Source organism: Pomacea canaliculata, linkage group LG9 (assembly GCF_003073045.1).
Source record: "Pomacea canaliculata isolate SZHN2017 linkage group LG9, ASM307304v1, whole genome shotgun sequence".
NCBI classification, from domain to species: domain Eukaryota; kingdom Metazoa; phylum Mollusca; class Gastropoda; order Architaenioglossa; family Ampullariidae; genus Pomacea; species Pomacea canaliculata.
This window is the reverse complement of record NC_037598.1, coordinates 21,373,244-21,400,940: the sequence shown is the minus strand read 5'-3', so window position 1 is coordinate 21,400,940 and position 27,697 is coordinate 21,373,244. Positions and strand designations below refer to the sequence as shown.

The 27,697-nt window shown below is 41.0% G+C and overlaps 1 protein-coding gene across 1 annotated transcript in view; it reads right to left on the bottom strand.

Annotated features, from left to right (window-relative positions):
• Positions 1-27,697, bottom strand: part of LOC112572638 (protein MON2 homolog) — a 284,300-nt gene that overhangs the window by 220,436 nt on the left and 36,167 nt on the right. Inside the window, exon 20 of the mRNA XM_025252405.1 lies at positions 9,018-9,119. Coding sequence (XP_025108190.1) covers positions 9,018-9,119 — 102 coding nt within the window. The remainder of the gene's footprint in view (positions 1-9,017; positions 9,120-27,697) is intronic.

Sequence of the window (27,697 nt, the reverse complement as noted above, 5' to 3'; positions counted from 1 at the left end):
AAGCAAAGCACGCCTCTGGCAACAGCTTTATCTCAACCATCTTTCTTTCTCTCTCTTTCTCTCATCAAACCGAGGTTCAAATACGAGGAATCGGTTCGTGGACGTCGACAGTTTTTTTCTCTAATGTACATTGTGAGGTCTCCGTCATCGAAATGGATGGCGACTGCTGTCGCTATGATCAAGTGTCATGTTCAGGTGAGTGTTTATAGTCCACTTAAATCACACCAACAATCCACAAGAAACTTGCGATCCCGGCATACAATGTCGATACAAAAGAGCAAAGAACAAAGTTTGACAGGTAAGTATCATACACTCGGAGACAGAGTTCCCGTAACAGCAGACGGTCTGTCATAAACCAAGAACTTTCCGTGTATCAAAGGTCATTCCTTCAATTACCACATAAAACATTCGCGTGTGTTTTAAATACAGTAACAGAGTTGAAGGTTTGACGAATATATATATAGTGTCTGATTTGTGAACAGTGCTCACCTGTACCCTTTACCGGATATAACTTCCCTGAACTGATTAGGTGAACCAGACACAATCCATATAAGGCTTTGGGAGAATATTGAAGACAGAAAGAGAAAATGTATGTGGAGAGGGAGGGGAATTGGTGTTTTACACCGAGTCAGCAACTAAGGCTATATTACAGCAGCCAGCCCTGTCAACAAATACCACATGCAGAGAAAGAACAGTGTACCCGAGACGGGATCCGAACCCAGGGCCTTGCTTGCATGCGCTTGAACAAAGAAGCAGAGAGGAAAGATACCGTGACCTGGATGTCGTGGCATGCTGGGATGGGGAAGTTTACAAAAATAGATTGAAAAAAATCCGGTGTGTGTAAAGACGCTAATTAAATTCATTACCGGCAGGAAATTGGGTGCCTGTGACTATCAGACTAAATAAGGCGGCAAAGAAAGAAAAGCTGAGCGAGACCTGAAAATGGTGTGACTAGGACGAGAGGAGCGGTGGAGTGAGGGGACTGTTGACTGTCAGCGTGGGAAACAGGTAATAATATGTAGGTAATAATATGTAGACACAAAGCTAGTCTCTAGTGACACAGATCATCTCTCAACATCGTCTGTCGTCAGATGTACCCGGTTTCTCCTAACGGACGGGTGTCACCGACGTGTGGGGGAAAAAAAGAGGAGGGTGAGGGTCTGACCTGCTGCAGTGACTGTGCCAAGTCACCGGAGGCTGAACCTGACCGAAAACGAAGATGACGTTCGGTTAAGACCACGTCACTGCTGCCGAAACCGTCCGCTGATTACACAACTCCCCCAGGAACCGCCTCCTCATGCATAACTCATGGCTCGAAGTTGTACTTTCTCTCTCTCTGTCTCTTGTATTTGTAAGAAAAAATGTGGAGACATTCACGGACACCCATCACGCACCCCTTGTGCGCACGCAACACATCAAACTATGCATTTTGTGACGTAAGCACGCCAGACATAAACCTATATATTCTGTGACGCACGCACGCTAGACATCATCCTATGTTTTGTGATGTAGGCACGCTAGACACCAACCTATATATTCTGTGACGTACGTCGCTAGACATCAACCTATATATTGTGTGACGTACGCACGCTAGACATCAACCTATATATCTTGTGACGTAAGCACACTATAATCAAACAATCTATTCTGTGAAAACGAAAACAAAAAGCCAGCCACAAAAGGCTGGTTGGTCTACGACAGCTAGTCACGTGTCAGCAAACCTACCCGAGATACTGCAAATTGTCTACCCAGACACCCACTAAGGTCAAACCTTTCAGCACTAAACACTTCCGTCTGTCAATCCATTTCCATCTCTTCAACTGCTTATTTTTGGTCAGTTCTAGAATTCAGCGACTTTGATGAAACTAGATATAATTTTAAATGTTTTAGTCTGTATTTTTAAAATTAAAAATCTGCATATTGTTGTTGTTTGTGGAAGGTGCACCAGCTGCTTTTCAGGTGAACTTCTTAAACTTAGGATATCATATGAACCACAAGGTAATAAGCAACACAAGCACTGTAATAATAATAATTACTGTGAGGGTTTAAAAAAAATGAATAAAAGCTTCGCGGAGAAAAGCAATAATCACAAGGAAAATGAGAGTTGGAAAGGTTGCACTGTTTGTGCGAATTTGGCTGATGTAACCAAAGCCGTTTGTTTACAAGATGTCAACGTGTAATTTTCACCACCAAAGATGCGGAAAACAAATTCAGATGATTGGAAGGCGCACCTGGTCTCTCGGCGAACTAATCCCAATCTCAAGGATATTTTAAACACTGCGGTAATACAATTCATTCTGTAGACATCTCTAGCAAGTGATGCTGAATATGCACAAATAATCGCATTTTTACACACACACACACAAAGAAACGCATATCAATATGGCAACAACTATACCTCTTCCTACACCTTTTTACACTCACCTACCTCTGATCCCTCTCCATCTCCATTTACTTCTCTCCTCCATTTACTTACCTCCACTCTCCCTTCCTTCCTTTCTTTCTCTCTCTCACATTGATCACCAGCGAATGACATTTTTTTTTAACATTTCAGATGTTATCCAAACCTTCCTAGCATTCTTATTTTGATTCGTGAAGACATCTAGACACACAACTTTCATGGCATAGTTCTCTTCGACAGGTCTAAGCTGAGAAAAAAAGTTTTCATTAAAGTTTCTAAGTTTTAGAGTTAGCCCTTAAGAGAAAGAGAGAGAAAAAAAAGGAGGAGGGGTAGGACTACCGATTCAGTACTTAGATAAAGTTAATCAAAATTACCTACAAATGACGGCTCGATATCGAGATCGAACATCGGAGGAGACGCGGAGGCCGCGAGACAGACAAATCCTCGGCAACTGATGGAAGACTATTAGAAGAGCGGTGCAAACAGGATTACAGACCAGGGTGGGCTACTGCAGCCGCTACCAAACATGACGGATGGCTGCTGGCAGGAGATGAGATGCACCTTGCCAATCAATTATTAAACTCGCTATATTCTGTCGACAGCTTCATCACGGTCGCGAAATAAGCGCTGGGCTCTTGCAAACAAAAACCCTCGCTTTCTTCGCCGACTCTTGGATTGTGCAAACCCACCCAACTTTTTTCTCTGCATCAATCCTTCTCTCTGTTCTCTTTCTCACACACACACATATTTACTTAGTAACTCACTCTCCTTTCCTACCTCTATGAGTATATGGTTGCTTGTCTGCGTGTATGTTCAAAATCGACGAGCAGCAATCTTGAATGTTCAAGTTATTTGTTAGGTAAATCGCGATCGTTGTCGTTTGTCGTTTGATTAACTTTTCGATTCCGGATGTAAAATAAAAGAAGCGAGCTTGTGAAGAAGGACTGGTTGGAGTGCTTGTTTACTAATATTTTGAGTGTATGCCTAGAACGATGGGGAGTGGATGTATGCTTCCTGAGAGCGATTTGGACTGCACTTGGAAAGACAGATGACCTCATTGAAGCCGGTTAAATAGCTATTTTAAAAAAAACATTAAATACGTAGAACAGAGGAATGTTTCAAATCGTTTCAATGACTTCGATTTGCAATTGATATGTTATCGATTGTGTCAATCAGTCCTAAAACCACATTACTAGGAAATCCCACACACATATATACATAAACGAACGCTCGCGCAGAGAAAGAACTAAAAAATCCCGAAATACACACAAAGAACTAAAGATAAAACCAAAGAAAAAAAGACATTTATTGATTAAGACGTTACTACAGAAGGTGAATCCAACTCTGTACTTATGACTTCGAGAGCGATATATATATATATAACGTAGATCAATACAATATGTGTGTGAGACAGTGTAAGCTGCTCTTTACATTGATTGTCCTACCAGAGTTAACCAGCCCCAGACCCGTCTCAACACCTTCACGAGGACATTATGGCCATGCAGTATACGCTAAGAGTCTTAACAAGGGCATATATACAAGGGACATTTCTCCCCTTAAAAAAATACTTAGAGAGAACTTTGATGAAAATGGTTCGTGGTGTGATGATCACAAGCTTGTCGGACAGTCAGAGCTCCAGCGGATCACACCTTCTGGTAGAAGACAGTGGCAACAAGGGCAGACTAAAGGCTTCCACGTGGGAAACGATGACACTTCGGGCGGCAGACCAGTACCGATCCAGTGCCTTGGTAAGCCCTCAGTCTCGAACATAAACCCAACAGTAATCCTGGGATTGAGCCCCATGCCTGGGATGGCGCGATGTACAGGCACCATAAAATACCCATACCCCGACGTCCTGGGAGATGGCTGCTAAAGGTCTTCAAGTTCAAGCCCAGTCGCTTCACAGTCAGTCACGACCAACAAGAGAAGAAAGGAACTGTAAGGTCGAGGCTTTAAAAAAAAAGGTCATACGTACAGGAGGTCAGCAGGTCACATAAGACGTCACAGGCTAAGAACAAAAGAACTAGGTTGGTCTCTATCACGAGGGTATTAAAGTTCCTCTAAAATAGAAAGACATACATGCGCCCACACGCTCACACGAGAAAGTGCACGTGCATCTGCTCAGCACTTTCCAGAATGGCTTGTCTATCACAAGACACCCGTTCACTAGGTTTCAAGATGTCTGGAGCACAGCTTCCCGTCTCCCCCACCAAAAAAAGTCCCCTGCTGGCAAGGCGATTCACCAAGCAGGTTTCTTACTCACCCAAACTCCAAGATTCTCTGCAGGTTTATATTCCGGTAAACGAAATAAAATGAGATAACCAGCCATTGACAAACAAATTAACGATTTTACATACTTGAAAACTTCAACACTCCGTCTTTAAACCTTCAAACAGGAAAGAACAAGTAGTTACACAGAAGTGTTCTTCCCTCCCCTTTCTCCTTAAAGCATATCGATAGTCTCCCCTGAATGTCAAATCTTTAAGAGGAATACCGGAGTGCGTGCTACATTAAGAAACTTGAATCCTCGTATCATACACGTTATCAGTAGGTCTGTTTGCTTATATTTCTCTTGTGCGATGTAAAAAACAAAGATTAAAGGCGGTGCGAAGTTTTATAATCTCAGAAGTGAGAAGATAATTAAGTGACAGTGAGTGTGGGCCAAAGAAATATCGCGCTTTCAACATGTGGGTATATACTTCAAAAAAACTGACATCCCAACAGCCTAAAAAATAATCGTGTATATGGCTTCATGAAAATAACTTAAAGAAATATTTGAAATTACAGGCCGAGAATAGAAACACCGCCTCACGCAATATATAAGTCATGATCAAGAAACACTAGCAGCGTAAGCTATTCAAATTTCCATATTTTATCTTCTCCCATCTACTTCCTCCTCTCTCATGCTTTTAACAGATTCTACAGATCAATACCGATGCCACAGTGAACTTCGTGCCATCATAAAACATAATACCCGACACGTTGCTTATTGATCTAATCCGTCATATATTGCCTGACCGCGAGATACAACATCAATATTTCACCAAATGCAATGCCTTTCTGAACCCTGTTTCTCCTTTTTTACATTTAATTTGCCTTTATTTTTAAAAAAAAATAAAAGAATCTGAGAAAACCTTCTATGGATTCATCGTGAAAAAAGTTTTTTTTTTTAATTCGGTAAATATCACAGCGCTATATAACACTTCTCGATTATTCATTATTTGATAGAATTACCTTTCTGCCACCCACCCAACCCACCCAACCCACAAAAAACATATATTGTTTCTAAAAAAAAAAAAACCCGCGTGTAATGATTCCTCCTGATTGCAAACTATGCGCCATGGTGAACTCGAGATGCTTCCACGGAGCAGAAGCCTTTCCGAGCCCAGCAGCCCACGCGGCTTCCTAAAATGGATCACCTGGGGCATCCGTCAAACACGATCTGGAGAAGCATCCGGAAAAATCAGTTACCAGTTGGGATTAGCACCAGTGAAACGACTCTACTTTCCACCCTCATTTGTTGGCATCCTTTCAACTCAGCTGTAATGGGCGGGTTTACAGCCTTTAATCAGTGTGAAGAAAAACATCTGTCACTGCGTGCTGTGTTCTTTCTGTCTTTGGTTTTTTTTTGTTTTTTTTTTTTAGTTTAGTTTTTGTTTTCTGTTTTTTGGTTTTTTGTTTGTTTTTTGTTGTTGTTGTTGTTGTTGCTTTTTTTGTGGGAGGGAAGGGGAGGTGTCAGATGAAATGAGATGAATGATGGCTATTTCTTTGATATGCATACATATGACAGGTAAGAAATGGTTTGATAAATTCGAGCTTGTCTTAAAGCGCTCGGAAAGGTGAATGCACACCTAACGACACTTTTGAAGTTTCAAAGTTCAGAATTCAACATTTGCCAGTGTGTTCAGAGCTCTTCAAGAAATATTTTTCATAACCAAGCATTCTGCTCTGCTCACTCTTAAGTTCTTTGTCTACATCTAGGGGTGGGCAAAGTTTTCGGTATCAAAGTTCTAAGCCATGAGGTAAAATATCAAAAATCCAGGCCAGGTGACTACACAACAAACCTAGTGATAATGGAATGGACAACAAATGAGTACATAATGGCCTTCAATTGCCGAATTCATGGTGTAAAGTGAAACTGTCTGAATTCGCTCACAATAAAACTTTAAAACCAGCCTTTCCTTTAAAGGAAGCCGCCCCCGATGTTCTCTAACATCAGACATGTCAGCCGTGTTATCTTTGTACTCTGTCTGTGATAGAATGTTACCGACTGTCGACTTCTAACGATGTTGTACTTGATAAATTAAATTTCAATCAAATTAATCTAAGCTGAACTAAAAACAAACACACATTTTGCCAGACGGGCCCGCCTACAGACGGAGTGTGCCCACCCCTGATGTATGCGCTTCTTCGTTCAAGTTTGTTATCGGGTCATCTGTCTGCTGACTCCTGTGTATCTCGTAAGGTTGAAATGTCCGTTCGTTTGTAGTCTTTCATGTACAGCACTTTCAACTCGCCTTCACACGAAGAATCACGCTCTACAAATTCGAGTGGTATTATTTTTTGTTTTTGATGAGGATGCCTCTAAGGCCGAAGACGAGCGATGACAGAGTGGAAGTCGGATAGGTCAGGCCACGAAAGCAGACAGGAAATCATGTCTGGGAAACTATCTGCGGCTCCTTCGTGCGAAGAGGTAGGCCGCGTCAATCTGGGTCTGACAATCGACAAGTACCCACATAAAACATGATGAGAGATACGCATGGGTCGTGCCGGGAATGGGAATCGTTCCCTGCAGTCTGTTGACGACGACGGCGCCGAGCTGGACACGATGATCAAGGACTATCTTGTTTCAGGCAAATGGTCAGATCAGTAAGGCTGGAAAACCATCTTCTCCTGAACATTTCCTCTGCGGCCATATCTGACCACACGTTCAGACAAATCACTATGCACCGCCGCTAGATGAAGTGCGGAACAGTTTATCTTGATAAGAAGCGATCTGGGATAAATCATCTTTAGAAATTTTGCATACGGAAAACAGGTCACAAAATTTTGTACCAGCTAGGATGATTTTTTTTTCTTTCATCCGGGAGTGAATCGGTGCTAAAATTATGTTTCTAGGCGATTATGTCATATATCAGACGAGTAACTGAAACACCCAGGAGCACCTAAAGTAAGAAACTCAGGGTTCCGATCTCGTCAAGTTTTATACGTTAATCACTCGATACAGTCCAATAAGGTCCAGCACATCTGCATGTAAATCTCTGATGGCAATAAAATTAATGTATCACTGAGCCACCGCCAAGGACATCGCACTGTCAGGCCACGAAGCGTGGCCAACTATGCAAATAAAGCCAACACAACTTTCCATGTAAATCACTTAACACAACACAATAAATTATAATGAACTGCCGGAAATAATTGTTCCGCAAAGATGGGACAGTATCAAGTTGTGATGCGTGGCAAACAAGATGCATTGATGTTTGTGAGGGGGGTGAGGGGCAGGGGGAAGGGAGAGGAAGTGATGCACGACTAACAGTCGCCAGTGGGTCGGACAGTTCGGAACAAACATCGCAAGCGGACACCTTCTGCTCACAATCAAATTGAAAACCGTGATTTGTGTTTACGATACTTGGTCCAATCTTTTGCGTATTGAAAATGTAAATGTCGTTTAAAAAAAAAAATACCATGCTGTAGTCTGGCGGGGAAAACAAACAACACCTGTCTACGAAACTCCTGCCAAATCGAAATATAATACAAACATGAAAAAATACACTGTCATCTGCGCAGGAAAACTAATCCCTTTCAGACATCCTTATCAGGAAACTGTGAGTCCACTTGATTAATTTCTAATATCCAGCATACGGCTGTAGACACCTGAAAAAGGAAGTGCCCTCTGCCCACACCTGAGCGACACGCATGCGCTAAAAGCCTCGGATGTAGAAATACTTGACTGCGACTCAGTCAGCACAGCCTCCCGGGACTGTGCCGTGGACCTTTAGCTCCAAACAACTGTTCGAACTGAGGTGGGGAGGGAAAAACACACGAAACGCATGAAAGTGAAATAGCAAACATCCCAAAATGCAGTTAATGATAACAAGTAAATATAAAATTGACTCCTGTTTTCTTTTTCCAGGTGTTTGGGGAGTGAGGTATTTTCTGTGGGGCCTGCATTTTTGTGAGGACCTTCCTGATTTCATCGCAGCCGTAATCCCTTTACAGAGTCAGGTACCCATTCCTGACATCGACTGGGTAAAGGTAGGGAGAACAGGCCACACAGGTGTCGAACTGGCACGCCGATAGTGGCCATTTGGTTAACCGCTTCTTCGTTCAAAATAAAATGGCAATCATGCAATAAATCTTACCAAGCAAAACAAATCAAAACGCACGCTCTCTCTCTCTCTTCGCCTTTTTCTTCTTGATAAGCACGCGCAATGCCCCAAACCACTAATACAGACGCCATGCTTCACAACAAAATCAAAATTTCAAAAAAATGGATGAAACACTGATGTTCTTCGCTTGATCAGCAAACGAAGCTCTCGCCACCAGAGGGAAAACAGTTTGCTGCACATGCACCACACGCAAAGCCCCACAATGAGAAAAACAGAAAGGTTCCTACCTCCATCAGGTGAGAGGTCACGGGACGCCACAGCACTTCAAAGCGGGCGAGGTTGACTAACCCTGTCTCCAGCAGCTTGGCCACGGCGAACAGCGACGGTTCCTAGGTTCAAGAGGGGAAAAAAGAGAGCTTGAATTACTTTCATTACTTTCATCATTTTCATCATCATCATCATCATCATCATCAATCATCATTGCCATCTCTTCTTACTTAGCTTCTTTCAAAGAAAATCGATATATTTCAAAATAAAAAAAAATACTGTTCTCTGAAATGTATTTTACTTTCCAGCCGCAGACATAAGAATAAACGACGAGTGGCAGTCAGAAGCTCGTGGCTGTCATGTCACCGTAAATGTGGTATTTAGAGCCATTGACCTTTGAGCAATTCATCCACTAAAAGCTGAACATATATGTAAGTTAAAAATTAATGATCCAATGAAATATCTCTTACTTTGTTAATTTAAATCCTACACAGTGGTTTCAGTAGTCCAGGGATATTAGTTCGTGATGAAACGCTAATGAGACTATAAACTCACGACTGTCACTGTCACAACAACATGTCACCATTATCAGGCTCCATGCACATGCCAGCAATACACTCTCACACTTTCACCATACAATTTATCTGTACATTTATAGGTAGGGTGGGTGGCTTGACTGGTTTGCTTTTGCTTCATCACCTAAGCTCTGACTAAATCTCTACATTTTCTCGTGTGATTATCTCACCCCCTATCTTTACTACCACAACTTAATCCTACGTTTTCCTTTTCCATTTCATTCACACCCAGATATTCAGACACAGAATAAACATTTTCTTTTCCTCCCTCTTCACTTTCTGTTGACATCAATGGGATAATCACCTGATGCGAAACAAACCTACAATTTTTTTTTTTGGAGGGGTGGATACCACTTTTCGCCATTTTGCATCCTCTCTGTCAATCCTCATCAGGACCAGGCCATTTCTTGTGTAGATTGCAGAGTCCAGACATACACTTACAGCTGAAAATGTCTGGCACTGGGTCGATCACACGGATCAATGCCATCTATTAGCCTGATTTTCTCCACACACGTTATTTACACTGCAGCATCCAAACACTCGCATAACCACTGGGTTGTTCACGTTTGTTTACTTTTTTGTTCCTCCATGTTATTAGTGTCCTACGACTAACGACAAAAGTCGGAACGCCTGTAGCTGTTAATTTGTTTCATCGATGACATGTATCCAAAATGGCGTCGACTCAATATACGGGTCTGTAATAGGGGATTCCACCCAGCTCTCTCTCTCTCACACACACACACTGCCACCCCTTATATTTTCCTTGGCCTGTAAATATTACTATTGTACAGAAAGAAGTCACAATCGTGGCATCATATTCCTAACTAACATATGATCGCAGTTCCCTGGGGCTGAGGCCTTTACTACGAAAACTTATCCATTTTATTGTTGACTACTTTCTGTGAATGATGATGTTTGTTGGAATATGTCTCGTGAAAGAAAACGGGGGAATGGGGGGTGTTTTCCTAGATTTTCAAAAAAATAGTGTTTTGCAGAGGAGAGGGACTTAAGAGGATGTGTCCGAGCGTGGCTATAACAACAGGTGTCAGCTGCGCGAGACAAGGTGCACAGCTGTCTCTTGCGTCAACACTTAATTAGTTCGGTAAACAAAAATACAATGTCAGGACGGATGTCAGCAGATGCTTACAGAGAGTTTTATAATAATACGCCAGATTGATGATGATGATTATTATTACTATTACTATTATTATTATTTGCACATACAAATTCAGATATGAATAGTAGACATGGTGGTCGTTGTTGTCGGTTGATTGAACTCTACAACTTCTTCTTAAAAAAATAAACTGATTGCCGTCTACGATAAATGAAAGTAGTTAATAGCAGCCTTCAATTAACTAGAATAAACTACTTTACTTCCGATAGAACAAAATCTCTTCTAAATACAAATATTTATCTCTATGCGAACAAAGACAAATCTGGACAAGGCGGAGTGATTCAAACCAACATCAAAAGGAAACGGAAATTTTTTTGTCAACGGAGACCAAATGTTCATACTCTCACAATCTGGAGACAACACTGATTACAGAGACAGCCTAAGTAAGCAAATAAAAGCATACTTTTAAGAATATAGTAAATTATAACAAAATGTAATTTTTATAAAAGTTTAGGTTTAAAAACGAATGTAAACTGTTGTCTTTGATACCGCTAATGCAAAACTTTAACATCGCAGTGTTCCTTTTTGAATATTGGTGACTATACTAATAAGAAAAACACCGATTTTTCTGGTACAGGGAGGGAGGTGGTTCACACAGTATTTCTGTGTAGTAAAGACGAGTAACTCTGGAACATGACTATAAAAATATTTTTTTTAATGAGTCACCTGTGAGTCACCGAGCGGCAAGAAGACAAGCGCGCGAGCATGAGTTATAAAATAGAAAATGAGGCTGGAGAGCTTAATTTCCGGACAATCACGAAAACTGTCGAGGCATTGTTTCTGTCGTGCACGACAAGAGGAGAGCACCGCTTGAACAGGGGCAAAAAAGGGGGAGATAAATGGCATAATCACGGAGCACCAGTCTTCTGATTGTCTGGAACAAGAAGAGATGTCACCTTCAACAAATTCCTGATTAAAGCACGTGATCAAAAAAATTTTAAATTCCTTGAACAATCAGGGTTTGCATGCGGGTATTTAAAGAAGTTTTGAAGTGATGGCTTTGTACACACTCGCGTGCATACACTCATAAACACACTCCACCCGCTCCCCCTCCTTCGGTTTTATCTTTTAAGATGTAATTAGTCTTTATACAAGTTGTTTAGGGTTAGGGTCATTGTCTATAAGTAGTAAGCGCGGCCGTTGGGGGAAGGGGGGAGTTAAATGCTGCATTTTAAAGGAAATATATATTTTAAAGTTCTTGGTAGATGTGTTTATAAAAGTCGAGTATGACTGAGTATAGTTGGATAATGTTTACAACAGATGTTTTGTAGTTACTTTGATAGATGCTCACATCATTGCTGGAGCTTTGCTCTATTCATTATTCCCGCCTGTCGCTGTCTAGTTAAGATCCCTAATTAATTCTGGAACATACTGCCGATTTATTAAATCACGCACACACCACACAACCTGAAAGCTTTTAATTATAATAACAGGTTATCGTCTGTCAAAACTGTTTTAACACCTTTTTCAATAAATAGGCGCAATCTTTCATTTTTCATAACCAGAGCACCTCTAGGTCCTCAAGACAATAAGGCAATTCCAGAATTGTTTGTCAGCAAAACAATCCATAACTCCCTACATGGTCTCACACAAACACCAGTAACCTCATCCTCCTGTGTATCAAACTCTTATCGGGTAAGAAAGTTTGGCGAAGTTAGTTCGATATCTGTGTCTGATCTTTTGTTTAAAAAAAACCTGCCATCAGTTCTTTTCTTTTCCTTTTTCAGAAGTACTATTTTCAGTACACCACGTAGGTCGTCGAAACGATCTGACATTTCTGAAATAGAACTAACTGAATTTTTTCACGTGGTGAGGACGTGTGGGCGACTTCTAATTTTATCCTGTGACCGGCGAAATTCTTCAAAGTCGATCAGATACTATGACTCGATGTTGACCCTTCCTCCATACCCTTTTCCGGCTTCATCAACCTGTGTCTCAATCTGCACCAAAACAAAAACCAAAAAACCCGGCAAGGACACACTGCTTCGATTTGTTGCCTAAAATAATCTGACAACTTTGAAATCCCTGTTACCCTTCGGGTCAAACAATACGATGCTGACAGTATTCGAACTAAGTGTACCCTGACTACAGGACAAGAAAAGGTATGAGGATGGTGGGGTGCTGCGAAGTTCAATATTTTCTCATTATTCTCTGCTTTACTCGGGTTGCTAAGTCATCTCCGTGCACCAAGATACTCGCAGAAGGGATCGAAAGTCAGGTATCAATGACTGAAGATGTCTTTTTTCTTCCTTACTAGGTATGGAACGGAGTAGTATCTAGCTTACAATCACTGCGATGTCGATAGCAGTGGAGTGGCAATTTAGAAGTCGATACCAGCAAATATATATATATTGTGGACAAACAGTCGTTCTTTAACCCTCTGATGGTCGCTGGGTCAACCAACACTTACGAAGCGAATGAAAAGGAGAAGCAGAGCGACTGTCACAACAAATAAATAATCCAAAGCTATTTTAGACAGAAATTAAATCATGTCGTAAGAAGAAAGACCGGAAAACAGCGAAAAGAAAATTACTGCAGAAGGATGGATGAATCACTTTATAGAAGTTTTAAAATCGGATACCTCGTGCTCTTACAGATTAACCCTCTATGATGTTGACCAACTGCCTAGAGTTCAATCAGTAGACTAGATGTTACAACGAGGGATGCTCAGCAATCAGGGGCCTGAGGTCTGGGAGGGCATGTGGTGTAGATGACAGTTTGAAGGAAATGATAAAAGTCGCCGAAGAGCACGTACTGAGGCTTTCTGAGTAAATACTAATAGTGTGTTTGTAAATTCTGTCATTGTATCAGTCTTTGAAAAAGGAGGCCGAGAGTCCCCCAATAATTACAGAAAAATCTCGGTAATTAGCACGATTGGTATGTGTTATATGTCAATCCTGAACACTAGATTGTATGATTGGCTGGAGGAAAACAAGATTATATCAGAATCACAAGCAGGATTTAGAAAGGGATCCTCAACATCTGACCAGATATTCTCGTTATATTTCATTGTCCAGAAATAGCTTAGTAAGCCATCTAAACTTTATACATACTTCGTGGACTTAAAGATGGCCTACCACGCAATCCAGCACGAAACTGTCTTGACAAAGCATTAATTAAATCCGAAGCATTCGGACATTTTATCAGAGCAGTGATGCCAATGTACCACTCCCTGAAGCCACGCATTCTGACAAAAACTAAACTTACAGAGACTTTTCACAGTCCCCACGGCCTTCCACAAGGATGTGTAACTAGCCCAGCATTATTCTCTATTATCGTCAATGAAATGTGCATCCAAAGTATGGGGACTTCTCCATGATTACAGCTCTGTCGAAAAGATATATCTTTAAGCGTGTTAGAAGTTTTTGAATGTTTAATATAAACACCATCAGATAAGATATATGGGGAAGTTGGACGGTATCCACTTCTAGTCAGCTGCTATAAATTCTGACTCCGACTGACAAAAATGTTCATGGACAAAGTACCTAAACAATTATTGTTTAATCAATTATTGTTTAATCTTGATGCACAAAACAAAATGTGTAACACAAGTGAGAGTAGCCTTAGGATCTATGGGTTTTAATCAGGTATGGTTAAATCAAGGAGTAGAAAATAAAATGTTTTTCTCTATTCTAAAACTTAGAGCGATAGCTGTTGCTCAGCAAACATGGGGTATCAATGAATAGGCGATTGAATGAGTGAGAGGATGGCTTTAACATGCCAAATGTGACAATGCTTGAAATGGCCTTAAGACAATAAAATATTCGAGTTCATTCCATTTCCAACGGTTGCTCTTTTCATCCGCCACCATCATTAATTATCCTACCACTTTCATACCTTCTATCATTATGGTGAAGTTTCATTTTTTCATCTTGTCTCTCTCCCCTTTCTAATTCATTTCCAACAATTGTTCTTATTATTATCATCAGTAATTATTATCATGCTAGTTTCACACCTCCTATTATTATAATCAAGTTTCACTCACTCATATTCTCTTCTTCTTTCTTCTCTCTCTCATTCATTTTCAACTATTGCTCTCATAAATTCATTATCAGCTTCGTATCAGTGTCATGTCCTACACCATAACCCCGCACTGTAATTTTTTTTTTTTTTTTTTTTTTGTTATGTTCATTCCTTATTTCTAACAATAGTTCTTCTCGTCAACAAACACTATATAAACATTCTCTCCAAACAATAGTTCTTCTCGTCAACAAACACTATGTAAACATTCTCTCCATCATCAGCATACATCACACACAGCGGTTACAGCAGACCACGAAACATGCTCGCATCGTTCTTTGAGAAACAGCAAGGGACTGGACCCATGGTCACCCAAAACTCCACCAGGACATCACTCTTTACCAAGGACATAGCAAAACAAACTGCATTCACATCCGGTTGCGGCAAATATTTGCAATCCAAACATAATAATAACAATCCACAGCAACAATTGCAAAACACAGCCACAAATTTCACAATGTCTGTTTGCCGCCCTGGCAATAAATTTCATCTAAAGTTCAAGTGCACAGCTGAATTTTATACACGATCGTTCCGTCTATCTATTCCTGCTGACACACCACAGTTTGTCACAGAACTTGCATGAAAAGAATTGTCATTAAAAAAAATAATAATAATTCAGCCTGTAGAATCGGCAGGAGGTCCGAGCAGAATTCTAAATCGTTCAAACATTAGAAAAAATTAACAGGTATGAAAAGTTTAAAATTGATTCTGCTTGAACAGCAATGCACATGGCTAGTCAAGACTGATGTATAGCCTCAACCCATCTGACACATGTATACACACTATCAAACTTTGTGATAAAGACAGGCAATAGTCTCCAATCTTTCTGTGGATGATTGATGTGGACTCCCACACGACTTCATTCAAAACCCTAGAATTGTTCCATAAACTGTAGAACATAAACATTTTCGGAATAAATGATCAGAATCATGAACACACAAATACGAATTTTCAGATATCAACATATTTCATCTGTGGGATCAGGAGTTATGGCGTCCACAGTTGGTGGTGAACTCCATCTGAGTATAAAAATACTGCAAATATTTCTAACAGCAGACTGGTGGTAAAATGTGACTTCAGTCTTCCTGCTGCTAGGTGTATATATGTGTATATATACATATACAATAGTGTGCATGATAAATGATAGAGAGAGAGAGAACAAAGCTAAAGACGGTCAGTCTTGTGAAGCAGTGGTCTGTTGGAATACATCTGTTCATGGTTTTGCGCATCACAAGAGTGGAAAGTCACAAGCAGCAATGGTAACTCTCTCAGAACATTTTCTTAACAGCTTTGTTTGTCCTTCAGTATAAAACTATCTTGTGAACTAAGCCCACAGGGCAACGACCACATCATTGTTGAAACTGATTCTCCTTGCAGCGCTGCACAGGCGGCAATTCAAAGAGAAGAAACTAATTCCATGAAACGAATAAAGCTACCTAACTGTAAATCTCTTAAAACGACGGCTTCTTGAAAAACAACATTTTTGTAAACAGATTTTTCTTCATTTCCCTCTTCTTCTTTTTTCCAACTTCTCTTTGAAAAGAAAGAGGGAAGAGATTTGGTTGGGCTTAGAAGCTGGTCTCAGAGAAGATCTTGACCTGTCGTGCGGATAAACATCAACGTCAGGACTTCAAGCAACAAAAATGTTGTCACTTGACCCTGGTGGTGCACTTCTGTTCCGTCAAAGATAAGCCTCTCGATGCCATGTTCAACCGGAAAAATAAGACTTTAAGCCTTGTTCAAGAACTCCAATTTTGAGATGAGGTCGAGTGGGATCTGTATAATGTTTCTATTATAAAGTAGATGTGTTAAAAATCTATCTCTGCGCATGTTTCAAGCTGTACTTCCGACAGCAATGCATATTATGTAACAGTTTCATCCTGCAAGGCGCACATCGACCGTACTGTCAGTTGGCATCTTGATCAAGCGTACAGCTAATAATAATAATAATAAATCATATCGACGACGATGACATGAAGAAGATTAGGAGGAGGAGGATTGAGGACGGATGGATTGATTGATGATGATGATGATGATAACGATCACGACGACGACGACGACGACGATGATGATGATGGCGACGATGATGAAATATCCTGCACGACTTCACGAACAGTCATGACTGAGGAGCGGACGAGTTAGGCGCGTAAACAATCGTTCCGCCTCCAACCTCGTCCCCCGCCACCCGCCACCCCTTCAAATGGGGTGCGCAGGTATCAATCAACTTTGCATCGGCGAAAGGCAAGCCCACTTGCTTTATCTCCCTTCCCGTAAGTCAGACGAGCTCAGCATGTTGCCCGCTGGTTAATTTGCTCGATAAAAACAGCTGACAGATCCTTTAATCATTCCCATGAACACCCTTACCCGTCCTCGACTCTGATGACCTCCCCAACCCGCCCTCCACCAAAACAAAAAAAAACCCATTCAGTCTAGTGAGGTTCTTTCGGCCGTAGCTACCCGATGCACTTCTATTTCTCAAATACTCCATTTCGTTTATCTACCCAATCCAAATACTGCTGTTATTTTAGTATCTCTGTAAGGGAGATGTTTGACAACAGTTATCTAAATGGATTGGAAACAGTGAATTTGTTTAGCGTGCGAAACGAGACCAAAGACACACAAGGTATCTTCGAGACAAATCGAAACGAGAGAGGAGATGAACGACCTGTCCGTGAAATATCCCGAGATGAAGAAAGCGCGCACCTTTGTCGACCTTAATGCAGCGGCGCGTACACGGATGCGAACCCCTGTCTGGGTGCCACATGGCGCGGAGTGGGGATAAAAGACCGCAAGCACCTGGAAAGGGGAATAACGGAATGCTTCATGGCAAAACAACCCCCGCACGATCAAAGCCTCAGCCAGGGGGGAAGACAAATCAGCAGATAGGTCTTATCTCCCCTTACTACAAATCGGCGGTAAACAAATGCCGAGAAAAGCCGGGAAGCAAATGAGCGCCGCTCACCGCTAATTAACAGACAAGCATCAACAGACGATCTCCCAGAGCCCCCCACGCCCCCTGCACGCGCTAACAGACTGCGAAACGCTTGCATAACGACCTGAGGATTCAAAGAAGAGGTGTCTGCGCCCGTAGGTATGGGTCAACAGCGCGTGTGGTCCCCCCGTTTTATAACTCTCCCCACTTGTGGGCGTGCTTTGTGTGTGAAAATAGCCGAGAGCTCGGCGAGACAAAAAGCGGTGTGGTGTTGGAAATGGTTAGTAACCGGAAGCCCCGGTATTTACAACTACGCCAGTCATAGCCTCAAAGACAAAAGAATTTTTCAGGAAAGCCTGTTGCTCAGTTCCTTCCGCTCGTCGACTTTATCTTAAATACTGAGGCTTGGCGAAACCTAATTAAACAATGATAAGATGTCAGATTAAAGAAGTGTGAAGAATACTCCATTTAGCATGACCACACACATCGTTTACTGGCTCATGGGGAATAAAATTGTTTTACGGTCAAGTCTAGTGTGAGATACTATTTTCAAAACTTTGGGTAAATACCCCTTTATTCCGTTCTCGTGATCATATGTTAATTAGAAGTATTTACATACAAATGATATTTCTAGTTTGATTTCTTTCTGTGTTCTGTGGTAGAAAACAAAATTGCATCCTGTAAGAAATTTGAGAGAACTGTAAGTATGGCGCATAATACCCAATGAATGGGTGAAATAGTTATACACTAAATAAATTTAGCTTCTAAGAGAAAAGAAAAATTTTCTGGATTTCGTTCATACGTTTGTGAATTTGTTTGTACGCAAGCATAGCGCAGGCGCGCGCACACACACATGAATTTAAAGTGATTGGATGTCTGAAGATAGGTTCATAAACGACCCCAAGCTACTAATGACATGTCTACAAAAGTCATTGCTTATTTTTTTAATTCACTTTTTTGTGTTGAAGAGCATCACAACCCTCAGCTGCCCCCACAACCTTTTATTTTCCTCCACCTCCCATGCTTCTGTTTAAAAATCCTCTCTGACATTACAGTTGTGGCATGAACCAAGTTAATTATGCTCTTACCTTAATTACACCGGAGATTAACACACATACGACACAATGATATACACTCCAGCCTTCCTGCTGTTTATTGGTGTTTTTCACACCAAATACTACACGTAAGCATAATCTGATCGCTAATGGAAGTAATCCCAGATTAACATCGCTCGTAGCTAGAAAACTCCCCAAAACTAAAAGCTAATATTTGCAGAAGGTTTTTGTTATAAAATAAAACACAAAAACTTTTTCAACACTGTTTAGTGCAGGGAGTGCATATTATTCCTGTCTTTGGGATGTTTTTCTCGCATTCACACAAACAAGAAAGAGAGAGGGTTAATGAGATGGAAAGTGGCGGCTGAATCTTCCACATCTCTATTCGCCGACAGCTGCAACGGACAAATAAAAGAAATAAAAAAAACAGCGACAGACAAACTGCGTCAAACTGAAGAGACAGGAAAAGAGTAAGGAAAAGTGATGGAGAGAGAGAGAAAGAGAGGGATAAAAAATACAATAAAAACACGAGAAAGATACACGATATTTTTACAAAAACAGCAAAAACCGATATTGCACCGAACGAAATTTAATGAAAGACACACACCCCAGCCCTCCCTTGCTGTGGGACGAAGCAAACGGGACAAAGTACGAAACATTAATTTATTGAGTGGTAGACCCCGCTGAGCACGATATCAGTTTATAAACGGCAAATTAAAAAAATTATCCGAATATAACGGTCTGGCCGAAAGAAAACGAAACCCCTACAAACGGCTAAATACGATGTTTCCTTCACACACCAGCGCCTCCCTGCGGCACGCCGGCGCCAACGACAGCTGCTGGAGCGATCAGTGGGGTGGATCCTCGCTACACCCAGGCGCCCACACCTCCCCGGGGTCTCCACACCACTCCACCTACCCGGGGTCTCCACTCCCCTCTGCGGGAAGTAAGAGAAGATGCACACAATGCTTCGCTTTTTTTTTTTTTTTTTTAATGTAGTAGTTGGCGCCGTGGAAGATATTAGTAAAGTTTACTTGCTGGAATTAATTCTCAAATAACATTATGTTCCAGACAGCCTCTCTTTGGGAGAACGGAAGTGGTCATAACTTCCCCGTTATTCTACAATAAATTATTGGAGTCTGTAGAGGGACAGTAACTTATTCTAAAATGTCCGTAAGTGCTTTTTGTAAGCCATGGTGTAAATAGCGGTGTTAAAACTATTTCCAGCGAAAACCAAGACGAGGAAGATAGATGGAAATTCGGGTGTGGGAGTGGAAGCACTGAACAGACCCCTACTGAAAAGAAGCAAAGAACATCTCAATCAGCAAGTGACAGGGTTTTATGTTCACGCGAATGAAATAAAACTTATTTGGCAAAGATTGAAATTCCACAACAGTCTTCAGTTCGTCGAAAAAAAAAAAAAACCTCAGTGTGTTGAGTGCACGAAAAGTCTGTGTGGGTGTCGAACACTGTCCATTCTCGTACCATGGTGGGAAAAATATTGTTTAATGAGGCAAAGATACCTGTTGCGATCTGACAGGTATTCGAGAATCACTTCAGACCCTTTCTTGCACAGGAATAGGAATCAATAAACGGGTGGGTGGTTCAAGGGTGCAGTGACAGATGTACGAGTTAATAATAATAATGTTAAATAATGATGATCGCACAGAAAAATTGTACGTTCCTCGTGGACTTCTTTGCCTGTGAAGGAAGGTTCTAGAAGACTGGGTGACAATATGAAGTTAAAAGAAGAAAGGGTTGTGAGTCAAGATCAGATACACCGGCGATATGTTGAATAGATACATACACGCATGCGTACGCGCGAGCGCCGAGAGAGAGAAAGAAAGAGCGATGAAAGAAAGGAGGAATTCCACAGGAATAATCCTGTTCCATTTTAAAGACAACACTTTTCTTAGTGCTGGAAAAACAAAAGTGTTGCTAAAAACATCAACAATAATGTAAGTGAATGTAAGCAGGAGTTAATAGACTGTCGGCCACAGCAAAGCCGGAAGCGAGCGTGTTGAGATGCTGAGAACAAAACATGTTGATGCCATGATGGCAGTGAGCTGCTGGACTTGATGTTTAATCCTCTCTCATTCTTGTGGACAGCCTCGCCTGGGACCTCACGTGCTGAGAGAACAGCTCTCCCGGCGTTTGTATCCGCTTCCCTGGGGCAGTTCATCTCCTCCACACCAACACACATTGCACAATATCAATGCCAAACATGTTCTTGGCGGCTTAACGACACCGGAAATAAAAAGATAACAGCTGAAAGAGAATCGCTGATGTTTTCAACAAAATCTTCTCGAATACGAAATTTAAAAATTATCCAAATATGAAAATAAGTTTAGACATCGATTTTTATTTTTAAAATGTGTAGTCATTGCATCTCGAATCATGTTTTCAATTTCTCTTCTCTTTTCCTAATAAGTTTAGAATATAATTCCAGAATCTTCTTTCACAGATAAAAGTAAACTTAAAATACTCTTCTCGATTTTCTTTTAGCCATGCAAATTAGTCAGATCAAAGATACAGACTTAGCTTCCGACAACTCTGATTTGATACGAGCATCCACACACCCCCGTGTTACTGCCCTTTGTTTTCAAACTTTTGTTTGAAATACCACAAATTTTCAAGAATGCATACCCACATACACAGCCTGATGTAAAGCTAGAAATGGCATTGCCTCAACAAACAGTCACAAGTCTTTAAGTCCAAAAAAAAAAAAAACTCAGCAAAGCCAAAAAGAAGTGTGTATGTGTGTGGGGGGAGAGGAGGGGAGTAAGACGATGACAATGAAAAACGAAACAATTAACATCCTACTCCGGTGTCAGGCAGAGTGAGAGAAAGAGAAAAAAATCCTTGTGGATGATGGAAAAATAGACAAGGTACACTGTGAGGGTTGTTTTTTGTTGTAGCGACCCCTTGGGCTACGGCTGTGACGAATGACAGAGTACTTCCGGTTCTGATTAGTTTACTAGGACGAGAGCTTTCGGACATCGGAATCTGGATTTTCTCCCAGTAGCTGGATGTTCCTCCTACTGCCATCTGATCTTTTTCCCCACTTATTCATCAATGTTCGTTTACTTGCCACTTTCGTTCATTCATTCGCTTACATAGGTAGAAAGTTTGGCATTAAAGTTTTAAGGATATTCTGAACTGGAAACACATCGCCTGATTCTGGACAACGTGTAATAACCCTTGAAGCCAGAGACTGCGTATCTGTGTTTGTTTCCGAATGTGTGTGTGTGTGCCCGCGTACGTGTAACTGTGTAAAGGAGAAGTCTATACAAAAAACAAAGTATACAGCATCGCTTTCCTATCTCTAACACAAATCTTTAAAAACATTCATCTCATATCAAAACTCAGACACAAAGAAAGCAAAGAGATCCTCTTGTAGGCTGTTAGGAAGAGAATGCATACACCCATCACTGATGCAGCTCCAACAGCTCATTAAAACCGAGAAGACATCCATACATCGCAGGGCTTCGCCGTATTTCCTTTCTGTTGCCGTAAGCTTTTCCTGGCTCATTGCAGGCACCATAGTGCATTCATCCAAGCTCGTCATCTCCTCTCTTTCTCCAATTCTCCTTCAACATCCAGCTGTTCGTGCATGGAACAAAGCAGCTGCGTTCTTCATTTACTAGCCGGCTTGAGAAGGGGGCGCTGCGGTGCTGGGAGGGCATTGAGCGCTGCCCTGTGGTCGAGTTCGCTACCGTTTGAAAGCAGTTCCAATTTCCACCGGCGCTCTTCATTTATCCAGCTCGACATGTCCTGTGCCATCAAACCTCGTTTCACACTGTAACGACTCTCACCTCAACAAAAGTCAACGTCTGCAAAGCAAACAAAGATTTTCTTCTAAAATCCTAGTAGTCGTTAAATTTTATGTTTTCAAAAAGTTTGTCCGTGAAGAATGACAGAAAAAAAAATTCTGAACTCCTTTAGAACCAGAATGAAGGAGAAGAGCGGCGGTAAATCTGGCTTAGCAAGTTTTAAATTGTTTTTAGCCAGTAAAAGCCATCTGCCTAGCATTTTTCAAGAAAGGAGTGATTTACACTTAAGCTGACATCTGTACGACCAACGTCCTGAGCATCCAACCTAACCTAATGGAAACTGGGGCTCCGCCATCAGGACATTCAAGATGTTTAAACTTGTCTGCTTATTTCGCCTGGCGTGCCCTCGACAACAGCTCCAGTCCCAGAAGGCTTTGTGCGGAAAAGTGGGTGCAGGTGAGCGTGAAGCCCCGCGCATCAGGCCGGCACTGCTGATGGAGGGATAACGCAGGACCAGAGTGATCTGCCCGTGCCAGATGATCAAGCCATGAACAGTTGCTGCTGAGCCTCTGCAGCTCCTGTAAGAACCAAAGTGGGAGGCAGAATAACACAGACCCTGTCCGTCTGTCGATGCCAGACTCTCATTTTGCCTTCTGCCTGTCGCCGAGGTGTATGTCAAGTAAGCCTAACATACTTTTTGTTTGAAATGTCAGATCGTTCTCACTTAGTGAGGTAAAAATAAACTTCACATACTTAGTGTTCCTAGTGAGCACAGACAAAACCTGAAGGTACTGCCAACACCTACAGACATACCTGCAGGGTTCACAGGAGGTAGACAAATTATCTACCAACCAATCTGTAGAGAACCTTCAAATGAACAAAGACAAACCCAGTAGGTGAAGCAACAAAACTGTTAATTATTGCAAACAAGTACCAAAAAAAATCCCATGTCGGTACTCAAGACATATACGTATAAATTTTATAGAATATAAATATTGCAAACAGCTAACGACAAATCATGTAGATACTACAAATACGGGAAAACTAGGCAATTTTTTCAAACGCATATAGATAAATGATCTCGGTACTCAAACGCATACATACAAATCATGTAGGTCAAACACAGATTAATTATATAGGTCCGACAAACACTTGTAAAGGAAACTTCCCTTCTCTTACATTGTTTAACCCTGTTTTTCTCTTTCCTCGACAATTCCCCTGTCCTGTGTGGCCTGTGATGTCTCAGTGGCAACACAAGGAAGTGAAAGGCGAAATCGTGTTTAAAAGAAGTTACTTGGTCTGGAATGGCGTCATAGTTGTATTAGAAAGTCAAGGGAAGTAAGTATAACGACATCGGAAGACACCCTTCTCTGTACCTTCTTGTAACATCCTACTAGACGCTCTCTTTCTCATTCTCTCTCATTCTCTCTCTTTTTCTCTTTCCGTCTTTTTCTCTTTTTTTTCCCCCCGTTTGGCTCTAAAATTTCTTTCTGTCGCTCTTCTCCTCGGTTGTGCCTCGTACTTCCCATTTGTTCTAATTCATCCAGCTGTCAGCGCACCACAGCTGGGAGGAACCCGAGTTAAGAAGTTGCGCTGCGTGCGCATCTCGGCACGACAAGACAAGAGATGGAGAGCAGCTTGAAGCAGGATCATGTGCCATAACTTCCCAAAGAAACGCCAAAAAAAATGTTTTAGGGACCTGCTTTTAAAATACAAGGCTAAAAGTTGAGAATCGTGACATACTAGCGACATGTGAACGTTAAAAAGGCGTGAGATCACGTGTGAACTGTGCCACTCGGGGTGCTTGTGACGTCACAGTCGGAACACGAGGCAATGAAAGGCGAAATAGTGTTTGAACGAATGAAGCCCTCAACTGTCCACGAATCGTCAATTATAATTCCATGGTCAGCTAATTAATATATAGGGAAAAAAATACAGTCACAAGAAAAGCTGCTCTGCACGTTTGTTTCTGAAAAAAATTCCAACGCCTAAATACATATGCACGCGCATTGTTATTTATTCTTAATCTCGAATTGCCTCCCTTATCCCTCCTCTACGCCCCCTCTCCCACACACACACACAAAAGAAAACAATATGGACAAAGCTGGCGCTTCAATGCATTGCCAAATGATAAAATTACAGATGCTGTAATTTCACGGAAACTTTAGTCAACTTTTACATCAAAATAAAAAAGGAAACCGTTATGTGGAAAAAGTTATCATATTTCAGTCATCTGATCTCTGCACTCTTCTTCCTCACCTTTCTTCTGTCGCTGTCCTTTATCAAGATCTCACAGTAATGCATCATGTTTAACCAATATACAAACTATACTTAGAAATTGTTTATAATCGTAAGATTCTGTTACAGCAGGGTTATCTGAAAATGAAATGGTACACTGAGCACTTGTTACTCTCAGAAGAACGGTATTTTATCAAACCGACAGAGTTGATTGATTCATGGACCAACGATATCACTGATTGAAGTTCTCTTGTCTATAAGTAAGCACAACGGTATCACATCGCTAATAAGAAACAGATTTGAAAGTACATCTCATAAGCCCAAAGCTGGAAAACAGTTTTGAAAACGTCTCCGATAACAGAGTTGAAATGTTTGTACGAGACAGTGTCAAAGAGTATGTTTGCTTCGGAGGTAAACAAAAAAACAAATATCTTTTAAAAATCAGTTTCTATTGAAGTTTCGTGGACAACAAAATCGGGCGTACAGAACTGCTCACCAAACACGACCTACATGTACCCGAGGCTCAACGACTGACAGAATACGATTGTAGAATTAACCATTCCTGAAAAATTCAACTCCCTGCCCGACAACAGTATTAGCTGAACAATGGTGGGGTGTTTCTAGGACTGCTTTCAGAGCTTTTATCTCGTTTACAGACAGTTCTAGACTTTACAAAAGAACTCTTAATGTGGATAATAATATGTGGCAGAAGGTGCATGTAATCAGATGTTAGAAGGCCTCTAAACAAGAATTTCCATGTCTCTTCCAGAAATGGAGATTAACGTGCGGCAGATTGTTAAGTCCTAATTCCAGAACATTTGCCCAAAACAATGTTTATTTAAGAAGATTAATGCTCTGATTAATGACCAGAGAAAGTCCCTTTGCTTCTGAGCATGTTTTGTACTTGAGTGGAAAATCTCGTCTATTAGCAGCTTCTTATAAAGCTAGACATTATCCGCAGGTCTGGATTTGGATAAAAGTGTTTTCCGGCATCGTAACTTTTGTCATCCTTCCTTTTCTTTCTCTCTCCTCTCTCATTCTCCTTTAAATAGAAACAAACCGAAACAAACATGGGAATAGATGTCTCTTCCAGAAATGGACTTCAACTCTTGAGATGACAATCTCGCCTGTTAATCACCCGCTTCTACTAAAGTTACAAATCATCAGTAGCTCTTAATTTTCATGTGAAATTATTTTCCTGCATCTTAATGTTACCTTCTCTCTGACTTTCTTTCTTTTCTTCCCGTCGTAAGGAAGAAAAAAGTCAAATGCGAAGGAAATGTAGGTATCGGATGTATAATGACCCTCGCGATATGTCGGCATTTGTCATAGTCGTGTTTCCTGTTGATTGGTCATCAACTGCCGTAGATGACATTGTCATCGCTAAGATAGTCTCACATTTCATCGTGTTTTCTCGTCTGGGACTGACTTGAGGACAGTCTGAGTTGATATATGGTGTGCTTAGACCATTCTGCTTCTTTATTTGTATTAAACAAATCCCGACATGCAAGCAGAAATGATGATTAACAATATTTTACAACAGTAATATGACAAATTAATCCAATAAAATAAAACAGAAGCAAAAAAAAAAAAAATCACGCAGTTCATATCTCCGGGGAACTCTCGCCCTTTAATTCACGATGAACCTGCAAATATGTTTTATGTATGCGATTTATTTAACATTAGCTTCTGCTCGTCCCGCTGCTATTTCTGAAAAGTGAAGAGCATTCGCCGCTCGTTAAGTGCTACATCAATGCCTTGACCCCGCTGGTGTTCGTGCGAGTTCTTGAAGTATTATCCGCCATCTGCCAAGTGCCATAGCTAATGAAAATAAAATAAATTTGATAGGTCGTGGACACCCAACGCCTTGCTTTCTCTCGGGACCCGCTGCAGCATTTTGCAATGATGGAGTTTGGTTACATCACATTCCTGAGCTAATGGTTGCTACGGGCTGTTAACCATGTTTTCTCTCTCCTGCCTTTGAGTTTTTCTATGGCCTGAAGATGACAGTCTGCACGCCAATAATTAGAAGGAAGGAGTGCTTTAATGGTTGGCTCTCTCTTCCCTTTTTGTCTTCCTCCGATTTTTTTTCTCTTTCTTTCTTCTTCTGTTTTTCTTTTTCTTTCTTCTTCTCGCTTTCTCTTGTTTATTTGTTTCTTTTTTCTTTCTTTCTCTCTCTCTCTCTCTCCCCTTTGATAGAGTTTAAGTTCTTGAAGCAATAAACAATCAATCAATCCCTCTTTCTCTCTTTCATTCTATCTTATTCATTTGTTCCCACCGCACTCCAGCTGCTCAATCAAAGATGAATACTAATCAATTATCCGTTATGTCTGTGTGAGTGTGTGTGTGTGCGCGTGGGGGGGTAATAATGTAGGTGTGTCTTAAATATGGTCTAGATGTCAGTGCATTTTAAGTTATCTTATCTTGTCTTTATCCTGTAATTAGCATTTGTCTATTTTTGTAGCTGAGCACACTTCCCGGGTGTGATTGCCCACCACGATTAATAAAGTTTGATATATATGTCATTATTCCTTCTTTAATTTTTCTCTTTTTTTTTTTTCTTTCTTTTTCACTTCCGTCTTCTTTTTTTTTTTTTTCTAATCTAATTATTTATTCTTTTGTCCATTCTATTTTAGTCTCAATCATTCATTCTTCTGTATGTTTGTATGTTTCTCTCTTCTGCCGAAAACACTACGTTAAAAATGAACGGTAAGCAAACAAAGCGATCAGATTTCGTTTGAATTAAAAACTTGCACAAACAATTGTTGACGGCATCAACAGCACCAAATAAACAGTTGTTAACGACATCAACAATGTCAAGTCACTTCCCCTTCCACCTCTACCCTCTTCCTCGTGTAGCGTGCATCCTGTCACGTGACTCTGATGCGCTCTCAAAGAAACGTGGGCGCTGTCCTACACAAGAGAAAGAAAGA